At 48.3% G+C, this 20522-nt stretch overlaps 1 protein-coding gene across 2 annotated transcripts in view; it reads right to left on the bottom strand.

Moving 5' to 3' along the window:
* Positions 1 to 19205, bottom strand: part of LOC147700913 (C-type lectin domain family 2 member D-like) — a 94238-nt gene extending 75033 nt beyond the window's left edge. For both annotated transcript variants that reach the window (XM_086929770.1, XM_086929769.1), the window contains exons 1-3: positions 18883 to 19205; positions 14740 to 14859; positions 1443 to 1663 (exon numbers count right to left, since the gene is read on the bottom strand). In XM_086929770.1, the coding sequence (XP_086785896.1) occupies positions 1443 to 1663; positions 14740 to 14859; positions 18883 to 18991 (450 nt within the window). In that variant the 5' untranslated portion in view covers positions 18992 to 19205. The remainder of the gene's footprint in view (positions 1 to 1442; positions 1664 to 14739; positions 14860 to 18882) is intronic.
* Between the last annotated feature and the right edge of the window lie 1317 nt (positions 19206 to 20522).

Below are 20522 nucleotides of genomic sequence, written 5' to 3'. Positions count from 1 at the left end.
ACGTTTCTGTAGGGAATTCAAAATCTGGCTGTTCTCTAAATGAAATGAGAAAGGACTCGGGTAGTGAAATGGTCAGCAAGCGCCTTGAGACATAACGTGATCTGTGCGCTATACAACACTTTCTGACTTTGACTTGTATGAAAAGGGAAATAAATGTCATGTGTGAATTTGTTTTTAGAAGACAGTCACATGTTAAACTGCCCAGTGGAGGAGAGGGCAGAGATTGTGTTTCAGATGCAGATGTAAGCGTCTGCCTATAATGGGCTGCATTAACATAGCTCTAGAAACAGAGAGACAGAGAAATTGTCTAAATGAGGTCAAGATAGTGATGTGCAGATTACGCATTATTTTGGATTTTCTGTATTTTACTTTTTTTTGTGCTTGTAAATTTTATTTGTCACCACCCACAGAATGCTTCTCTCCTCATACTTCCACTTCGCCTCCTTGCACTCTTCTTCTTGTTTCCACCACTGCTAGGTTTTGCTTTGAAAATCAACACAAGATAAATACATTGCGTTTAATTCGCTGGCAGTAGACGGTGGGGGTCCCCCTTCTCTTCTCCATCAGTCACTGCTCATCCTTGTGCCTCTTTCTCTTCACAGCCACATAGACACACCACTGAACACGCTTCCAGGCCGGGTCGGATTGGTAACGGGGCACTTGGGCAATGCCTGAGGGGCTGCTTTTTGAGCTGCCGGGTGTGGGGGGGGAGGAGGTGGGGGGATCTGTGCGGTTCTGCGTTGTTAAGATACAACCAGCGGCCCTGTGGGTGCCTGAGTGGCCTTTCTGGAGTCAGATGGGCGTCCATTACCTCCCTTTTATCAACGGGCAGAGGTGTCAGTCCCTTTCTCTTGCTGGGCCAGTCCATTAATATATGCATATTGAGGGGGTAGGGTGCCTTGGCAAAAGTGGCCTCACTTATCTTCAGGTGTGTTTCACTAATGTAAAATAATCCTTGCATTTTTTTACCCGCACATTTTTTTTTTGTTCAAATAAAATTTCACCGAAACAGTGTTTTGTGGAAAGGCAATATGCAAATGTAGGCCACTTTTTTTTTTAGTGTGCCCAGGCCAATTTTTATCCCCAATCCAACCCTGCTTCCAGGGGGTCATATTTTTTTTTATTTGCAGTTTAATATAGCGCAAACCCGACCCGAAGGTATTGAAGTGCTTTACATGAGCACCAGTTACGTTACACAAGGACACATTCATTTATTGGTAGGCACGGGAGATTACCCGATTTGCCCATAATCACAGAAAGCTAAGCCGATGCTGAGGCTCAAACCTGGTTCCCCAGCTCCAAGGTCGACAGTTCTGTCCATTAGGCGACGCCATCTCCCCTGCATTACCTGCTCTTCACACTCACACCTGCCGCCACCAAGTTGATCTTTCTTTCCTGGATTAAAGAAAGTAGGAGATACATCAGAGTTCCACGTTTCTTACCAGTTCCTTCTGGGTGTCAATCATCACCAGGGTGGAGTTCAGTGCAGCGCACGAGTCTTTGGCCTCCGTCCAGTTTCCTTCAGCTTCAGAGAAATAGAAACATTTGTTCCGGTACCAGATCCAGTCATCACCGCAAGGGGGCAGCACTTCACCGCACTTTCCAACAGCAGCCGCATCACCCTCGGTCTGGATTTGCTCAGAGCACGGCCGGCTCCTTAGAACTGGTAAAACATTAATTGAATTAAAAAAAATATATAACCATAAGTATCTGTGGGAGGATACAGTGAGCACTGCTATAAAATGTGGGCAAGGACTGCGTACTCAAATTCTCTTGGGTGGACAGGGTCAGTCTGTCCTATAGGTCAATCTGGCAGGCAGTGTCAGGAGGGCTCGTCTCATAGGTTAGTTTGTGGGCCTGTTTTATACTCTGCTAGGCCAGTTGTTACTGTCAATTTACCCGATATCAAAACAGACATTGACTGCTGGAAGTTCAAATCCATGCAGTCTTCAAGACCTTGCAAAACAAATACATTGGGAGGGAGGGGCGAGGGGGGAGTGAGCAGACCACCAGACAAGTATATGTGTGTGAAAAAGGCCACTTTTATTGAAACAGGTGCACATTAACAAATTAAAACCTCGGCCAATGCCTTCCAAAACTAAACCTCACTAAATAATAACTTCCTTAATTTCCCCCAGCCCGCTCCCACCCCTTTCACGTCATTGACCCCGGCCCCACCCGAACATTACATCATTACAAATCCAACAATGCAAAAACCCTGCATAAACATTTCAACTTTACAAACCTTCCAAAGCATAAAACAAACTCCACTGTTTGCCCTCAAACCCCTCTTGGTCCCCCAACCTATACAACCATCCCAAACAGTCGTCATTCCCAATTCCCCCTGCCGAATGTGCCAACCAAGTAAAAAAACAACCACAAACTTACCAAGCCTGACAAAAAACAACTGAACCCCGCACCGCACCTGTTCCAAGCGACAAGTATAACATAAAACAGAGCCCATGTCCACCTGTTCCAACAGAAAAACGCCCCAATTGAAAAAAGGAAAAAAGCTAAGGAGAATAAAAAAGGGGGGGAGAAATTGAAGAAAAATAAAACGGAAACCGAAAAAATATGAAAAATAGGGAGGGAGGGGAAAAATTCTCTCAAAGACAAACTCCCGGCCACCAGGTCACCGAACCTAAAATGGTGTCCGAGAGGCGGAGTCACCAGAATTTATACTTGGGCTATAACTAGTAGGGAAAACCAGCCCAAACTCAAAAAATGCCCGGGAGACTGCAAGACCTCCCTGCCCCCCCAAACCGCCCGGGGAGGACCTCCCCGGGGTCAGCTGCCCCCCCCAAACCCCTCTAATACAGGCCTTCAGGGAAGGGGGTTGAAGTAACAACGCTCTCTGGGAACACATGGCCACAGAGGTCATGTGCTGAGGTTACAGGGGATAGGGTACTGGTGATTGCCCTTGTCTGAGCGATTTTTTGAAGGCATGTGGGTAGGGCTGGCTTTTCTGCTTTTTTGCTGGTTTGCCGTGAATTAGAATTGTCGGCTTTAGGACAGATGGCAGAATTGAAATTTCTCGTGCTAGGCCGGAAGGATTTGGGACCTTGCAGGGCAGCGCTTGGCAGAAGGAATATAGGGGAGCAATGGTGGGTCACATGGGAAGGAAGGCAAATAGAATGAATGGGGTGGTGTTCGAATGGTTGTTGGTTGGGTGGGGGAGAGGGATGTTATGAATTTGTATTATTGAGGCGGGATTTTTGATCACATGTTGTAATGTAAATACATTCTTACGCTGCATACGTGTCCTAATAAAGAACCTTTTTGCTCATACTCTGGCCTGTTCTTTAGGGGTCGTTTCATCCAATGAGGGACACTTTTATTTTTGTGACTGGGGCTATTTTTCATCTGAGTTTCACCCCTGGCATGGGAGATTGTCTTTCACCTTGGGTAGCTGTGATGGATGAAAACAGAATGGAGAGGCTGCTTTTGGGTTACATTCGGGGAAATGGTTGGTTACTTCTTTGATGGTACTCTCTAGACAGAAGTGTAGGGTGACACCAGGGCAAAGCAGGGTACCACTGGGCCAGTACTCTCAGAACACAAAGGCAGATTACTGCTAGGTGGCGCTGAGAACACAAGAGCAGGCTCTATGGGGGTGATCAAGGCAGATTCTATGCGGGTAATTTCTCAAGACACAAGGGCACAGCTCTGGGGGAACACTCATACACAGGAGTCCTTCTCGTGTGACATCCCCTCTTAGGTCACCAGGAGAGGCTGATTCAGGGGCGGGATCGGAACACAAGAGCCCTGGCAATGGGAAATCTGGGTCCAGGGAGAACACACTTGTGCATGAAATGGAAGAACAGTAAAACAGGCAGGCAGCTGGATTCAGGGGTTCAGCTGCAGCAACCATTTAATTCCTGCATATGAACTTTTGCCAAATGTAGCAGATGAGATAGTTTGGTGGGTTGGGCCCTTAAACTAAAGATGCATGGACTTTCCAAGATGCATGTTACAATCAAACCTGGCACACTACTCAGCCTTGCAGGTGTTGTAAAATGGCCCACAAGGAATTGGCTTATTAGGTCTGGGCTGTCAACTCTGCTCGCTGAATTTTCGGGACTACGCAGAGCTCGTGGAGTTCCGAAAAATTCTGCTCCGTGTAGCATTCATTAACATCAAGTTGGCGAGCGCAAGTGAGGAAAATCCAACTCCTGGCAAGATTTGTCCTCATTCACGATAGTCAACATCAAGTTGGCTAGCACGAGAAATCAACCTCCCGGTGAGATTTCAAAGCGCGGACGGTCAGATTTCTTATTGCGAGTGATTGTGTGTGCTCGCAACTGCTCGCGTTGAGAAAGCTGCTGCTCAAGTAAAAATCTACTCGAGCGGCAGAAAGTAAGCAGTACCCACTTGCGCTGTGCATGGTGCTGTTCACGATGATCGCACAGTGCGGACAAACACCTGGCACTGAAAAACATTGCGAAAGCCATTTATGTAAAGAAACTCCGTCGCTTGCAGAGCTCCGCTTAGCGCAGTGGTGTTTTTTTGCACTTCGCGGACTCTGCCCAGGCTTAATTATAAGCACACCAAATACAGAAGCAACAACATTTATAAAGTGTAAAGTGCACTTTGGTGTGTACCTTCAGATCGTTGAAATGGTGTAAAAAATTGTGAAATCAATATAGGTACAATTCTTTTTTGCTGATATTCTTTAAAATATGGAGATACCTCCTTAGCCTGGGGAAATCCCTCTAACTTGGGCCCAAGATTGCATTATTGGAGCATAGGGTAAAGCCAAAAAGACATGGGGTCAAGCGCTAAACAAGAACCTTCTGGGAGGGGCGGCGGCACTGTCACTATCTTCACATCAGGAGCCATCATATCATCCTGTGGTGTGAGCAGGCTTGGGGTGTGTGATGTTAGGCCTCAGGCCCACATGGTGATGAGAGACAGATACGAACACTCGGTATTATGGTGCATTAACTGGCCACGAGCACGTGCACTCGGGCCCATTTATTTGCCGGGTCACGTCATTTGTGATGCTGGTGGTGGATGGGTGTGTGTGCCCACTCCCATAGGGGGAGTGGTTTTAAACCAGTGCCTGGTGAGACACTAGAACATGTCTCGCAGGACACTACATTCCTTTCCAACTTTATTAAAGAACAAACAAAATGTTGATCCACCCTGTGGGGACAAAACAATTAACTAAAACACCACAGGGTCCATCAGTCTTCTGAGACAGGTGGCAGGAAGACGCCAGACGTGGGCTGATGACTCTGCCTGCAGCAGGACCTTCCCGGTTGGCACTCGTAGTTTAACCTGAACAGTTCAGGACACGACCGCTGGCTTGGAGACGTCCACTGCATGGCGACATGACTTCCCTTTTGTTGACGTCGGTGATGGTCTGTGGTGAATTCAAACAGTTCTTTCAATGGGATGCGTCATGAGCATGGACGGAGTTCATGGTGACGGTTCGTGGAGGTGTGCCTGATCACTTGTCTCTGTGGACCCTTTTGGCTGTAACCACTGAGCCGTCGGTGAATGAATGAAATGAAAAGGAGTTTTATAAAGCGTGAAACAGTTGACCTGAGGCGTCCAGGCGCTGGTAGGTAGAAGAAACTTCTGATGGGGTGGATCGCTGGTGGGGTGATTTTAATTCGATTTTTTTTGGTTGAAGAGGAAAGTTTTCAGTTGTTTGCAAAAGGTGAGCAGGTTGGGGTTGGATCTTAGATGAAGAGGGAGAGAGTTACATAACTTGGATGCGCTATAGGAAAAGGAGTGGCCTACTGATCTGGCTCTTCGTATCTGTGGGACAACAGTTAGAAAGGCTTTCGATGAGTGGAGTTCTTTTTTGGGATGGTAGGGGTGATCAAGGAGTGATTGATCGCCGTCCCAGATTTCCAGAAGGCTTGGCGGGTGATGCACATGGCCTTAAATTTGATTCTCTCCCTAACAGGGAGCCAGTGCAAAGATTTCAGACCAGGCCCTATAGAGTTTCTACGGGGAATTCAGAGGAGGGTGCGTGCAGCGCAGTTCTGGATCCGCTGAAGTTTGTTTAAGCAGTATTCTGGGGACCCCAAATACAGGGCGTTACTATAGTCTATACGAGACTGGATTAGGCCCTGGATAACTACCGGTTTTGCCTCAAAAGGGAGGAGTGGTAGGATTTTTTTCAGCTGCCTAATCAGACCGAAGCAGGTTGCTGACACTAGGGTGACTTGCGTGTTAAATGTCAGGGATTCGTCTAGCCATACTCCAAGACTCTTAATGTTGTCTTTGGGTGCAGGAAGATCGCCTAGGCTAGGGGGCCACAGAAGCTCTAGGGTGGGGGGGGGGCCAGAGGGCCGAGGAGCATCAGCTCTGTCTTGTCCTCGTTAAGCTTTAGGCATGAGCTTGTCATCCAGCTCTTTACCTGCTCCAGACAGGGAATCGGGTTGGTCTGTGGTTGCTGGCTGTTATTATGTGCAAGAGAGACCACTAGCTGAGTGCCGTCCGCATAGGTAACGATCGTAATGCCATGCGGACGAACAATCTCAGAAAGTGGCCTCATGTATGCATTGAAAAGCGTGGGGCAAAGTGAGGAGCCTTGTGGCACCCCCAAGGCTTGCTTGAGGAGACTGAGGCTCCTTCAAAGACACTGAAGGTACGGTCTTTTAAAAAGGATTTAAGCCAAGCTAGGGCTTCTCCCGATATTCCCAGACTTAGTAGACGGTGGAGGAGGATTTGATGGTTCACTGTGTCAAAAGTGGTGCTCAGATCAAGGAGGATCACTGCCACTGCTCCTCCCTGATCTAAGATCAGCCTTACCTCCTCTGTAACCGCTACCAGGGCCATCTCAGTACCATGCTTGGGCTGGAAGCCAGCAGATGGTTGCTCTCGAAAAACTTAGTTAGACAAGTATTAATATGCTTTTCGAGGAGTTTGCTTGCCCAGGGGAGTAGTGAGATGGGTTGATAGTTATTGAGGTTGCGAGGGTCGAGATTAGGTTTTTTTTTTTAGAAGTGCACGTACCCTGGCATGTTTCCATGTTAATGGGACTGTGCTGGTTGTTATCGAAGAGTTCAGCAGTTCCAGTAATGTGGGGAGAATTACCTGTCCAACCGAGATCAGTGTGTTTGGTGGCGCAGGATCACAGGGTGAGCCGGATTTATTTGGTGCATTAGCGAGTCTAGTGTTACTGAATCTAGTTGTGGGAGGTAGGCTAGGGTGGAGAGATACCTCTGTTTCTGTCGCAGAGGAAGAGTTTTTGGAGGAAGGTTCTGCTCCAGTGTTCGGAAAGGATGTGTAGATGTTATTTATCTTGAGAAAAAAGAACTCAGCTAGGTCGTCACATCGTGGGGGTTCAACCGGGTAAACGGTTGAGGGGGGGAGCGTAGTGAGACTTTTTACCGTTCAGTACATTTCTTTGGGCTCGCACTTGGCTGCCATTATTTTACCCTCATAGTAGGCTGATTGAGTCAGTTTTATTGCTGATTTATAGGCTCTAATGGCCTCTCTGTATGTAATTTTATCCGTGGCCATGTAGTTTAGACCCCACTTCCTTTCTAGCCTCTTACAGGTAAGTTTTTTTCCTCAGAGCTCTTCCGAGTACCAGGGGGCTGTTTTAGGATGTCTCTTTGATCCGGTGGTGTCAAGGGGTAGTACGGAGTCCAGCGAGCTCGTGATCCAGCTGTTGAACTCGATGTTGCCTTTTGAGGGGTCGCCGTTGAGTACAGGTTTGGTTGTGTTGAGATCGCTAGCCCATTTTTCCAGACAGAATTTGGACCAGTTCCTTCATCTAAGGGGGAAGTGAAGGGATGGAGCGCACTTGCGTGTGGTCCAGGTGAGTGGAATGAGGAAGTGGTCAGTCCATAGGAGGCGAGCAAGGGTGCCAACTGCTAGTTGGGTGCAGTTGCTGAACACGGGATCTAGTAAGAGGCCTTTTATATGGGTGTGGGAAGGAACGAGCTGTTCTAGTTCGATTGCCGCTAGACTAGCTATTAGTTCGTTGGCGACATTGTCCTGTGTGTTGTCGAAATGTATATTAAGGTTGCCTAATACTGTGAAATTCGCCGATGAGGTGGTTAGTTCGGCCATGGTATGAGGTAGTGCGGCGGGGAACTGTTTAGGCGCTCCGGGGGTGGGGGGGGGTGGGGGCGGTAGATAAGGATGCCTGTGAAGCTTTTGTTGGGGGAGAATTTAATGACAAAGTGCAAACTTTCACAGTCTGCGATGGGCTCTGAAGTACACCGGCAGGTGTAAGCGTCTTTATAGATTATGGCGAGCCCCCTGCCTTTTCCCTGGGCGCGGTCCAGGTGGGCAATCTGGTTGCCTGGTGTGAGTGCTTGGACCAGGTCGGGTTCGGAAGCCATGTTTCGGTCAAGAAGACTATGTCTGGCATGAGCTCATCCAGCAGCATTGAAATCTCCAGACTGTTTGGGGAGGGATCTGCAGTTTAGCAGCAGCATTTGGTATTCCCGCAGCTCATCCTTCTGCAGAGGGCTGGAGAGCTCTGTCTTGCAGTGAGGGCACTGATGGGGGATTTCCAAGGGATAGAATGTTTGGCCGCATTTGGTTTTATCGGTGTGCCTTAACTGGTAGAGGGTATCAATGCTGTATTGCCTATTTGTTCTTGTGAGTGAAGGAGAGGTTGTTGGGGGGGTGGCCCCTAGCCCCGGCCAGCCGCAGACGGGCTTGCCTTTAGCGCACCTTCGGCGCGGTGGCGGCACGCCCGCTGCGCGTTCAAAACATGCACATATTTTGTAGGGGCGTGGCCTCCCGGCAGTGGGCGTGGCCTGTGGGCTTGCGAGGCTAATGGCGGCAGTTTTGTGTTCCAACCCGCGGCAGCGTTATCACGAGCTGCGCGGGGATATCCAGCAGGTCTCAAGAGGGGGGGGGGGTGGGGGGGCGGGAGTGCCCAGGGAGCAGTGCGCAACAGGTAAAAGCAATTTATGCAGTAAATACAAATATTTTTAAAACGAGAGTTTTCTCCCGGCTTCCGCCTCAGGAGTTCGTTTCTCTGGTGGGGCACAGTCTCTTTTCACTCTCCCGACTGGAGAGGCCCATTGCCGGGGTTGCTGCGGGACTGCAGGAAGGCTACGCTGGGGCCACTTGTGTGCCGACTGGGGCAACTGCAGGACCACCTAGGAGCTGTTGCTTGGTCGCATGCACAACCCTCTGGCTGGAGGTGTCTTGGCCGATGCTTGCTCTCGCTACCGTGGTTCAGTGTGCCCGGTTCACAAGTAGCCTCTGGTCTCTTCTTTCAGCTGGTGTGGCAACAGTGTGTGACTCCAGTCCATCGAGACTCTGGGAGTGGTGTTTGACGCATGTGGTGATGGCTGGCGTGATGGCGGTTGCCAGCCATGTGGTGACTCCGGATGGTAGGTGGTGGTGACGTGCTGAGAGAGTTGGATGTCAGGGGGGACTTGGTAGCCCTGTGCCTCCGCATTGCTGAGGTTGAGTTTCAGTGACGGCGTGACACTTAGTGTGTGGATCCTCTCTTGCCTGCCTTGGGGTCACCGCCGACTCCGTCTTGAGGCGGTGTGAGGTAAGACACTTGATACCGAGCTTCACCCGTGGCATCTGCAGTCAGGATCAGGGATGACGTTTGACTTAGACTGCGGACACTCTGGGATGGATGATCATCTGGGGATGCGTTGGGATGATACACGGATTGCGTTTGCTGTGGCTTGTGTTCAGCTCTCCCGTGAGGCTGTATCCAGGGACGCCGAATTATACTCACCTGGGGAAATAATGGGATGATACTCTGTCTGCGCTCGCTGCGGCTTACTCTTGGTTCTCCCTTGAGGCTGTATCCAGAGACGCCGATTGACGCTCACCTGGGGACGGATTGGGATGAGACTCAGTTTGCGCTCGCTGTGGCTTACTCTTAGTTCTCCCTTGAGGCTGTATCCAGAGACGCCGATTGGCGCTCACCTGGGGAAGTGGTGTGATGAGACTCAGTTCTCACTTGCTGCCGCTTTTGTGTGGTTGTCCTTGGTGCTGTCGTCAGGGCCGTCGGTCCATCTTGGTGTCTGTCTGGTGTCTTTGGAGGTGTTCTTGAGTTGTGGTGCTACGAGTCCTTGTGATTCTCCTCTTGTTGTCTTTGACGCACCTGTGGGAGTCCAGATCTTCTGGGTAATACAATTTCCACTTTTCTTCTTCTGAGGCAGTGACATGCACCATGTTATATTAGAGGGAACAGGGGTCCTAAGGAGTTGCAATAGACAGGTGAATAAATCTATAGACCACAATAAGTACTATAGTTCAGCTTCCATACCCAGCCGGGCGAGAAATATTTTATTTTAGAGATAAGAATTTAGTTGACCTAAAGAGGGTCACATAAGAACATTTAGATAGGGCACAATCCTGTACCTATCCCGAAAAATAGAAAAAACCATAGAATAAGAAAAGAAGTTAAGTAAAGAAAGAAGTTTAACAGGCAAGAAAAGTTTTTGTGGAGCCTGTTAAACAGTGTTGCATGAAATTCATTTTACATATTAATCTGTATACACTGTATGTCGAGACTTGCCGGGATTGATTATTAATTCGCAAGCGACAATTGGCTCCACAAAAACTTTTCTTGCCTGTTAAACTGCTTTCTTGTGCACTCACTTTGTGCACTTGTCCAGTGTTGCCTTTCTTTTCTTTTTTTATTGCAACATTGTCCCTGAATTGTGTTGTGCTAGAAGAACCAGTTTTGTGCTGCTGGCACTGGTTGTGTTCTCTAACTTATTTTGTTTTTAACACATGGGTAACGTTCTTGGCTGGAACTTATTGCATGCTGCAGCAATGGGTTCCCTTTGCTTGCATGCTTGTTCATATGATTTTTCCTAACCGCGGTAGCGCAAAACGGCCACTAGATGGCAGTGCAGGGCAAAATATAGCTGTCTGCAGTCCTTGTCCTTCCTTCTGGAACCACGCTGGGTTCCGTGATGCTGCCGTTTATCCTGTACTCGCGGGTTTCGAGGGAACAGAGGAATGCAGGGCAGGCAACTCGTGGTGGGTGGAGTCTTCTTCTTTACAGCCCCTATGCCCACCGAACTGCAGACACAACTGGACGTTCCCGGGCCTCAGTGCCCTGCACCAGCGGTCCTCGTGGCTCCACAGCCACCCTGCATGCTGCGGTTAGATTTGCACATTTGAAGGGGGCGCCTCAGCTGCGATGATTCCCATGCCCGGCAGCCCTCGTGTGCTTCGGCACTTTTCATTGACGGCCGCCTGGGCAGAGCTTGCACTTGCGGTGCTCCGATCGTCGGCTGGCAGGACGCGGTCGCTTCCTTACTTCACCCCACCGCAGCAGCCTCGCAGTTCACACGCTGCGTGGGGATTGGGGATTAACGGCCACATGCATCAAAGTCCGGTTTTGCGATTCCTTATTTGCGATTTTTAGGGAATCGCAAATAAGGAATCGCAAATTGGGATGCATGATTTAAATCGCATACAGCCTGATTCATCATAGACCCGTTTTGCGAGTCTATAATAGCGATTCATAAGGAATCGCTATTACAGACTCGCAAAACGGGATTCAAGTAGGAATCGCAAAAAGATTTGCGATTCCTACACAATCCTTATTTGCGATTAGCAAATTGCTAATCGCAAATAAGGAATATCTCCCCATTCATTCCTATGGGCCAAAAGGCCCATAGGAATGAATGGGGAGTATTCCTTATTTGCGATTGGCAATTAGCTAATCGCAAATAAGATAGCGATTTAAAGGGTGTCAGGGGTGTCCAAAGGACACCCTGTAGCACCCCTTAAATGCAAATTGAAACAGGTGTTGCGCGCACACATGTCCAAAGGACATGTGTGTGTGCAACATGCAACTTAGAAAAATTAAAAGCATTTTTCTAAGCTTTCGCTATTTACCATGAGGTTTGACCTCGCAGTAAATAGCGGGCCGAAATTGCGAAATTCGCAATTTTTTAATGGATGATGAATTGCATTTAAGGAATCTCAAATAGAGATTCCTTAAATGTAATTCCTCGCAAAATTGCGACATCGCTATTACCGATTTTTGCATTTGGGATGATGAATCCCAAATGCAAAAATAGAGCTCGCAAAGGGCCAGATTCTCAGAATCTGGCCCTTTGCGAGCCGATTTCGGCTTGATGAATCAGGCTGATAATATTTGCGATTCGGTAAAAATCGCAAATTTTTACCGAATCGCAAATATTATGCGAATTCTAATTTGCGATTTCGCAATTCCCATTGATTCCTATGGGCGATGGGGCCATAGGAATCAATGGGAAGGCATTGACATTTTGCGAATTTCAATTAGCGATTTGCAAAATGTTAATGCATTCCATGGGTGCGGGGGGGGGGGTCCAAAGGACCCCCCTGCACGCCTGAAATGTATTTTGAAGTGCATGTTTCACACACACATGTCCCATGGACATGTGTGTCTGTAACATGACTGTTTTAAAATGCAATTTTGAGCATTTTAATACATTTTCGCAAATTACCACGAGGTTCACCCTCGTGGTAATTTGCACCCCCTAATTGCGAATTCGCAATTTTAAAAGTAATCATGCATTGCTTTTAAGGAACCACAAATTTGCAATTCCTTAAAAGCAACCGCATTTTTGGAATTCGCTAAAAATAGCGATTTTTCCAAAAATGTTTGATGCATCCCAAAAACCTATTTAGGAATCGCAAACCGCCGAATTTACCGATTCGCACTGTTTGCACTTCCTAAATAGGTTGATGCATGTGGCCGATGGAGCTGCTGCCGTTATGGGGCACTGTCACTGATGGTCTTCGTCAAGCAGTTGACGGAGCAGGACACTGCTCCACTTCCTAATTTCCCCATGTTACGCTCTCTTCACTGCCCCCGATGTCCCGCAGCCAGGGCTCACCTTATGCAAGGGCATTGGCGGCGGATCAAAGGCGGGTTGGGCTCCCGCTCCGCTCGATTGCACAGTGGCCGGCCTTTGTCCCTGCAGTCCTCGCTGGACACTGCTGTGCACCGGTGTTTCTCCGGTCAGCAACGGCCGCTCCCCTTTACTTTGCGGGGCTCCATGACAGCCCAGCACGTGTTGCCATCCCGGGCTCACTGTGGCATGATCGCAGGACAGGCTCACTTCTTCCTCGTGGCAATTTGCGCGGCGGCTGGCATCTCAGCAGTCCGGCCTCGCCCGCACTCATTATGCGTTAACCGGGCTTTACCTCACGTCTGTGGTAGGAGCTGCATACTCGTCATACGGGGGCGGGGGGCAGCAGGCTTGTCATACGCGGGGTGGACTCCTGCTACCTCAACTTCACTGTGGGGCCCTTCACTCGCCCTGCTAAGGCTTCGATGGCGTAGTCACCTGTTTCAAGGTCTGCCCTCGCCAAAGGGATGCACATTCCCCCTTCACCCACTGGAATACCGCGGCTGCACACGCAGGATAGAACTGCTCGTCACAAGTGTGATGTTGGGCCTCAGGCCCACATGGTGATGAGAGCCCAAATGGTGATGAGAGACAGATACGAACACTCGGTATTATGGTGCATTAACTGGCCATGAGCATGTGCACCCGGGCCCATTTATTAGCCGGGTCACGTCATTCTTGACGCTGGTGGTGGATGGGTGTGGGGTGTGTGTGCCCACTCCCATAGGAGGAGTGGTTTTAAACCAGTGTCTGGCGAGACACTAGAACATGTCTCGAAGGACACTACAGGGTGCAACCTCCCTCGCGGTAGCATCCCGGTCCCGTTAGGGCAAGGGCCCAGGGTCACACAGCTCTGGTGCAACTATCTGAGAGTCCGTCTTCTACACACTCGCGTGCCCCCTGCGCTAACTGTGTGAGTTAGTACGTGCTGAAAGCACTGCAGTGTGAGAGTTAACCGAGTGGTTGGCCCCAGAGGCACCCTGACTCAACTGGGTTAGGTGCACAAGCCAAAGCTAACACTCCATTACTGAGATGGCCACGGGCACGTTTTGTAATTTAGAGCCTCTACCCCAGGTCTGGGGTGAAATGAAAGACAGGTGTGTGCTGCAGCGGCACCGTGGAGGCGGGGAAGGGGCAGAAGGTACTGAGAGCCCTGCGCACTGGGGCGGAATCCAACTGAACAAGCCTTAGCATCCTGTTGCTGTAAACTAATGGAGGGTGCCTCCTGGCGATATCACAGATATTTGAACAAGGACAGGATGGAGAAAGGGGTTTGTGAAACCAAATGTAACAGCTTTTATATCAATTAAAATTAAGAAACGCCATTTAAACAAGGGATAACCGAGACACAAGTACCACAAAGTATCTTTCAAAGCTACAGTAAAGTGATTTTGTACTATTTTGTCACCCGTGTAATAAGAAAAATGTAACCGGACTGATTTTGCATTCTCGCACACAGTAACAACTTTCAAATTAAAACACTGGAATATATACATGTGTTGGATTCCCTTACAGAAATACAAGAAAATGTGTGAAAACGCGTCTCACGTAGTGCAAATATATGCATTACAAGCCCCATCAATGGAGCAGCTCCGATCTCAGTTCACAGGTATTTTTGTATTCTGTAATACTTAAGATAGGGGTCCTTCTAATGGGAGGCCAGTATAATATTAAGCTTTGTTTTCGGTGAATGAGACAGAAAATGTGCGTTATGCTATTATTCGAAAAAAATATTAACAACAAAAAATGCACACACGTAGGTTTACTTTGCATATTTGCAAATATTGTCCAGCCACGATGTTTATTAAACACTTCCATTCCATAAACTGAGAGCAGAGACGACAACGGCCGCTAGGTGTCGCACGTCCTACATCAACGATGTCCGCCTACCAAGGGCGAACCATGAACTGAAGCGATCGATACTCACCTATGATGTACACTACGAGACCTGCTGTGACGAGGAACAGCACAGCGGCAAGCCCCAGCGCCGCGTGGAATCGGGTCACTCCTTTCAGCGCTTTTCTCACACTGGCGGTCCACTCATGATCTACAAAACAAACAGAAGTCCGTCTAGCTGAGGCAGAGCAAAAATATGAGTTTTTCCACACATTTTAGGAGTCGCCTGAGGAGATATTCAGCTGTCCTTTACTTACCATTTGTTGCCTTCATTGTTGCCCTTTTTTACAGCCTCATCATTGGCTAGCCCAGGCGAAACATAATTTCTGATATTTGCTGTGGGGCTTGGACCAAGTACAGATAGATTCAACTTAAGCAGTGGCTGTCCGATGCTCCAGGCTTGCTTGAGGTACCCCCCCCCCCCATTTCTCCCTCAATAGTGTTTTTGTAGTTTTTCTTCTTTTTTTGTTGCAGCATTCTTTGCCATTGGTCACTTTTGCGTCCCGTCAATCATGTTATTATGGCTATCTCTTCAGCGGCTCATGTCAACGTTGGAAGGACACTTTCCCTCAGCATTTGTAAAAGATATCAGGGTGATAACAACAAGGCTTTATTCCCCGACACCTCTCTCCTCATCGCATGCTGGGGTGCAGATCTGCAATCAAACTCTGCATCAGTTCTTGACAGCCACAGAGGACATCATTGCACTAGTCCGAAGTAGCGCAACTGCATTTATTTCTCGTGCTTGCATGAAGCATGTCAAACCAGCATATACACGAATGTGTGCTAAACTGGAGAAGAGTATGTTTTGGAGTGCGATATGAATGTGTTTGTAAGAATATAAATACATTTCAAACCACAACTTCCACGTAATCCACTCCAATCCAACGCACACTCCACTCTAATCCATACAATCTACTCCATTATGCTTCTCCACCAACTTTTGCCATGCAGAACAGCAGCCACACTGGTGTACACCATGGCTAAAACACAATTGACAAAGCCAATAGCTCTTGCATAGCCAAGAACTGTTATATTTTGGCCTAAAACAAAATCTGCCAGTCATGATTCCAATCTCATCAAAAGCACTCAGTATGTTTCCAGTACTTTCTACCGCCACGTCCACTGGCCAGGGCTTAAATTGTGCCGGGTCTGTCCAGGTATAAGAACTGGTAGTAATTAAAAGTGGACATTGAAACAGGTCCCTATCGGACCATATATTCAGTGCCCATTACATTGGAGCTAAAAACACTCATTGACGACTGATAAATCAATGTAAAAATGTTGTCAGTGATTTAATTCATATTTACATTCCACATGTCCAAAGCTTTATTTCGATATACACACAAGATATCATAAAAGCACATACAAATTTTTTAAAAAAAGAACCACAATTCATAAACCTTACATTTTACAGGGTTAGTTACAGTAAAAACATTTGTGTTACAATAAATAAGTTAAGAGGCATATTAAACATTAGCAGCTTTGGAGAGTTTAAACATTTAGGTAAAAACTAAGTCATCTCATAGCTTTTGCTCGAATTGCCCATACTCAGCTAAGAAATTTGCAACCCCACAGACTAAAGATGTGCTAGTGTCGGTCTTAAGTATTCTTAAAGCTACGGAATAATTCCTTGTTTCGAGCAATAGACAGGCAGGTTTTAGCCATTTCTGTCTCGGTTTTGCATAGGCTGGGCATACAAAAAAAACATGAGCGATGCATTCAGTGACGCCTTCACAAATTGGGCAGTCAGGTTGGGTTTGATACGGAGGCTTCCCCTTACAGGTGTGATCATGTAAGGGTAGGTTTCCCAGCCTGAACTGAATAAACAGTGATCTATCCCTTGTTTTTTTTTATGAAATCCAAGTAAGGCTCCAAGCAAGGCTTGGGTTTATGCTTTTAAACTCTTGAGTCAGCCTTCCTTGGTTTGGGTCCCTTAGATCTTGCTTGTCCACCCAATTCCAATAGACTCGCTTAATTTCAGGCTTAGATAGGGGAACTCCAAGCTCCCAATTAATTGGCAAACCGATGTCGTTCAAAAGCTTCTTAATGTTATGAATCCAGCTGACTTTGTGGGAGCCATTAAGATTCATAACCTCTATCAAACCATCAAGATACTTAGAAAGCTCAGGGGTCCGCCAAAGTCTAGCCCAAAATAAAAGCGGTCGTAGCCTGGCTAAATCCTGACTGGAGCGGCGACCCAGATCGCTCAATAATGGTTTGATTGGGGTGCCCATTGGGAGGGATACCAACTCTCTAAGGAACTTATTCTCTGAAGTGATGAGACCGGAAATGCATTAAAAGCCCCACAACTCTGCACCATAGAGAGCACTGCCCACAGCCTTAGCAGCATATATATCCAGGGCAGGGGCAACGGGCTTAGAGGTGGACATACGATGTTCCCGCCCCAAGACACCAGCCACTCTTTTATGGTTCAGAAGCATTTTATCAATATGGGCCGGCCACTTCAAGTTTTGGGAAATTCTAATTCCCAGATAGTCAAATTCTCTTACACGCTCCAATGGTTCTCCATCAAGAAAGAGGGTGGACCTGGAGGACTTACTAGGATTAAAGTAGAGGAGCTTAGTTTTCGAGGTGTTAATGACAAGGCCCCTAAGTTCAAAAAACAAACTGAAGCGATTCAGCAACTTTTGCAGGCCCACAGGGGTTTTCAAAACCAACAAGGTGTCGTCTGCGAAAAGTAAGGTGGGCACTTTATCGCCCGCCAGGACCGGGGCGTCTGCGTCTATTTCAAGCAGGAAAGAGACCACACCATTCACAAACAGAGAAAAAAGTGTTGGGGCTAGCACGCACCCCTGTCGTACCCCACGCTTCACAGGAATCTTATCTGTTTTTTGCCCCTGGGAGCCCCATCTAATACGAGCATAGGTACCATCATGCATGCGTGCCAAAAGGTTTAAGATTGGAGTCGGAATCCCCATCTCCTCCAATATAGTCCACAGGCAGTCTCGAAGAACCAGGTCAAAGGCGGTCTTCAAGTCAATAAATGCCAAATAAAGACCGCCTTTGCCAATGGTAACCACTTTCCAGTGGAGGAGTAACAACCTGAACGCTTGGTCAGTTGTACCTGTGTATGCCGTAAACCCAGCCTGGTAAGGGGAAATGATCTTATGTTCCTCGGCCCACGAGAGGATCCTCTCAAGGAGAACCCGGCCCACCAATTTCTGTCCAGCGTCTATTAAGCTAATTCGGCGGTAGTTGGCAGGGTTCTCCCTAGGGCCCTTCTTGTAAATGGGAATCACCTCAGCCGCCTTCCAAGAGTTAGGGACCGGTGAACCAGCCATCAATGCATTTATTAGGATGGCGAAATACGTTGCACAACCGTCGGGATTAGCTTTAAAAAGGTCACCGGGCACAGCGTCCTATCCTGGGGCTTTCGCAGATACTATTTTGGCTATTGCAGCAAGAACCTCCTTATTATTAACTCTAGTTGGCGCGAGCCGCCCGGAACCATCAACCGGAGCACCGCTCAAATGCCCAGGGGCTCCGGCAGGTCATTCCCACCATAGAGTTTGGAGAAGTGTTCAAACCATTCGTTGTCCGTGATATGATTTGGAATTTGGTTCGAGCTGCACCCAGATGATTTTCTAACCAGTGACCAGAACAGGTTACCATCCTTGCTGTGACTTGCATCTCTAAGGTTTTCCCAATGGGACTCTTCCCAAGCCCTTTCCACATGTTGTACCTGCCCTGTGATTCCCTTGGAGTGTTATCCAATTCCAGGAAGGTGTGTTTCTGAATATTTTTTATCATGGAGCATATTACTCTTGTATAGTGCCTATTTTGAAGAGAGGCCCTCAAAGTGTTTATAACGGACCACAATGAGTGGCCGAAATCTGAGGCGAAGGCTCAAACATTGCCTGAAAGCGGATGAGAAAGTTGTTGCTTATTTATTATTATTTAACTAACAACCATTGAGAAAGCCCACAGTTGTAGCTTGTTGTAGCAGTAAAGTTACTTGCTGTATTATATCAGGATGCAAGGTCGGAAGCAGCAAGATACCAGTCAGGCAGCACACTATGCTAACAACAAATGTTTAGCTTCCGGGTTAAGCCACGCAGCTTAATGTCACCGACCACGCCCCTTTATGACTCCTCCCTCCCACCAGTTTTTTCTTCCCACTTGCCCTGGAGCCTGGAGGGCCTTGGCTTACCTGGCAGTGCGTGAAGGTTCCTTTCAGACTTTGCCCCCTCAGTGCAAGCCCCGCTCAAGGTCGCAAGCTCCGGGTCTCCAGGGAGTGAGTCTTCTTCGGGGGCCCCCATGGCCGAGCAGGGAGAGGGACTCACTGTTCACAAGAGCACCCGGGGCGGCGGCAGATGTGAGACGGTAGCGCCCGGTGATGCAGCTGCGCTGTCGGACAACGCGATGTAATCCTTTCCCTGGGTGAAACGTGGACTCGGATTTGTGCCGGACCCTCTGGGGTAAAAACTCTCGTGGGGGGAAAAGTTCTGCTACCATGGAACATTTTAAGTGCCCAAATTGGCATCCCAAGTAATATGGGCGTTTCTTCCACCCACGCTGCGAGTAAAAAATACCCCGAGGCGCTCATAGCCCCGCCCCCTCCCAGAGCACCGCGTCCAGTGCAAGCTGCGGAGTTATACGAGCGCCTCCTTATAAACTTCTAGTACTCCACGCCCCACTCCACGTCCTCCAATACACTCCGAACACGGGGCAGGGGTTAGTACCTATCACGTTGCTCTCTGGTGATGTAACTCGCTTGCACCGCACGGATAGAAACTAAAAACAAATGCTCGCTTATTTGTAACTGAGAATGATGGCAACGCCAAGATAAAACCAAAACAATTCCCAGCAGAGTCCTACCAGCGTTAAAAGAAATAATACACTAAACCAGGGGTGCAACTTTAAGGAATCGGGCAGAGTGGAGCTGTCTGCCATCTCTCTCGTCGAAGAGCTCTCGTGCCCGTGGGAAGAGTGTAGACAAGTGGGCACTGCCCTTAAACGTGCGATCAGACGAGCATTTTGGTGCCCTCAGACGAGCATGCACGAGGCAGGCAGTTGCACTCGAATATATGTAAAAAGTGTTAGTGACCCTGGCTGTGTGTGCCAGCGCGCACCGCTGCCCATCCATGTGCATGCGCAAGTGTGCAGGAGCTCTCATGTCGGATGCCCGCCGAGGGAGCTCTGTGGCAAGGGTGCTGACGCGCAGAGTCTGAACACTGGGGTGCTGGGCTCTCCGTAAGCGCCCAAGACGGTGTCACTACGTCGTCGCGCCTGTGTGCCTAAAGTAGGGTGACCAGAATTTTAAAGACAAAAACCGGGACATTTCACAAAAAAGGACTACAATTTTACTTCAAGCGAAGAGAGCGCTCCTCAGCAGAGAACAGGCGCAGTAAGAACATACATATAATGCAATTTGTAAGCCCAGAAGCTAGCCTGTGAATTAAATTGCTTTCTTTAAACAACTGCTAACTATCCCCGCTTTGTAAAACATAAAATAACCTGGCAGTTTTCAGTCGACCCTCTCTAAAAACCGGGATGTAAACTAAGTTTCCTGAAATGTGTTGGTACAGCTGGTTAAAAACTGGGACTGTCCTGGCAAAACGGGGACGCCTGGTCACCCTAGCATAAAGGGGTCTCTGGTGGGAAAGCTGACCGTGGATAAACATTCTAGAAATAATGTAAAGGGGTTCATTGCAGAAAGGGGGGGGGGGGGGTGAACCCTCGCCTCCGCGCTGTGCCACTCTTGCACAAATACAAGGAAAGGCTGAGCCGAACGCGGTAGCTTCTATAAGTAGTGGGAGGCGGGGCGAGGACGGGACCAGCCAGTAGGTT

This window comes from Lissotriton vulgaris, chromosome 7 (genome assembly GCF_964263255.1).
Source record: "Lissotriton vulgaris chromosome 7, aLisVul1.2, whole genome shotgun sequence".
NCBI classification, from domain to species: Eukaryota; Metazoa; Chordata; class Amphibia; order Caudata; family Salamandridae; genus Lissotriton; species Lissotriton vulgaris.
This window is presented reverse-complemented; position numbering and strand designations above follow the sequence as displayed.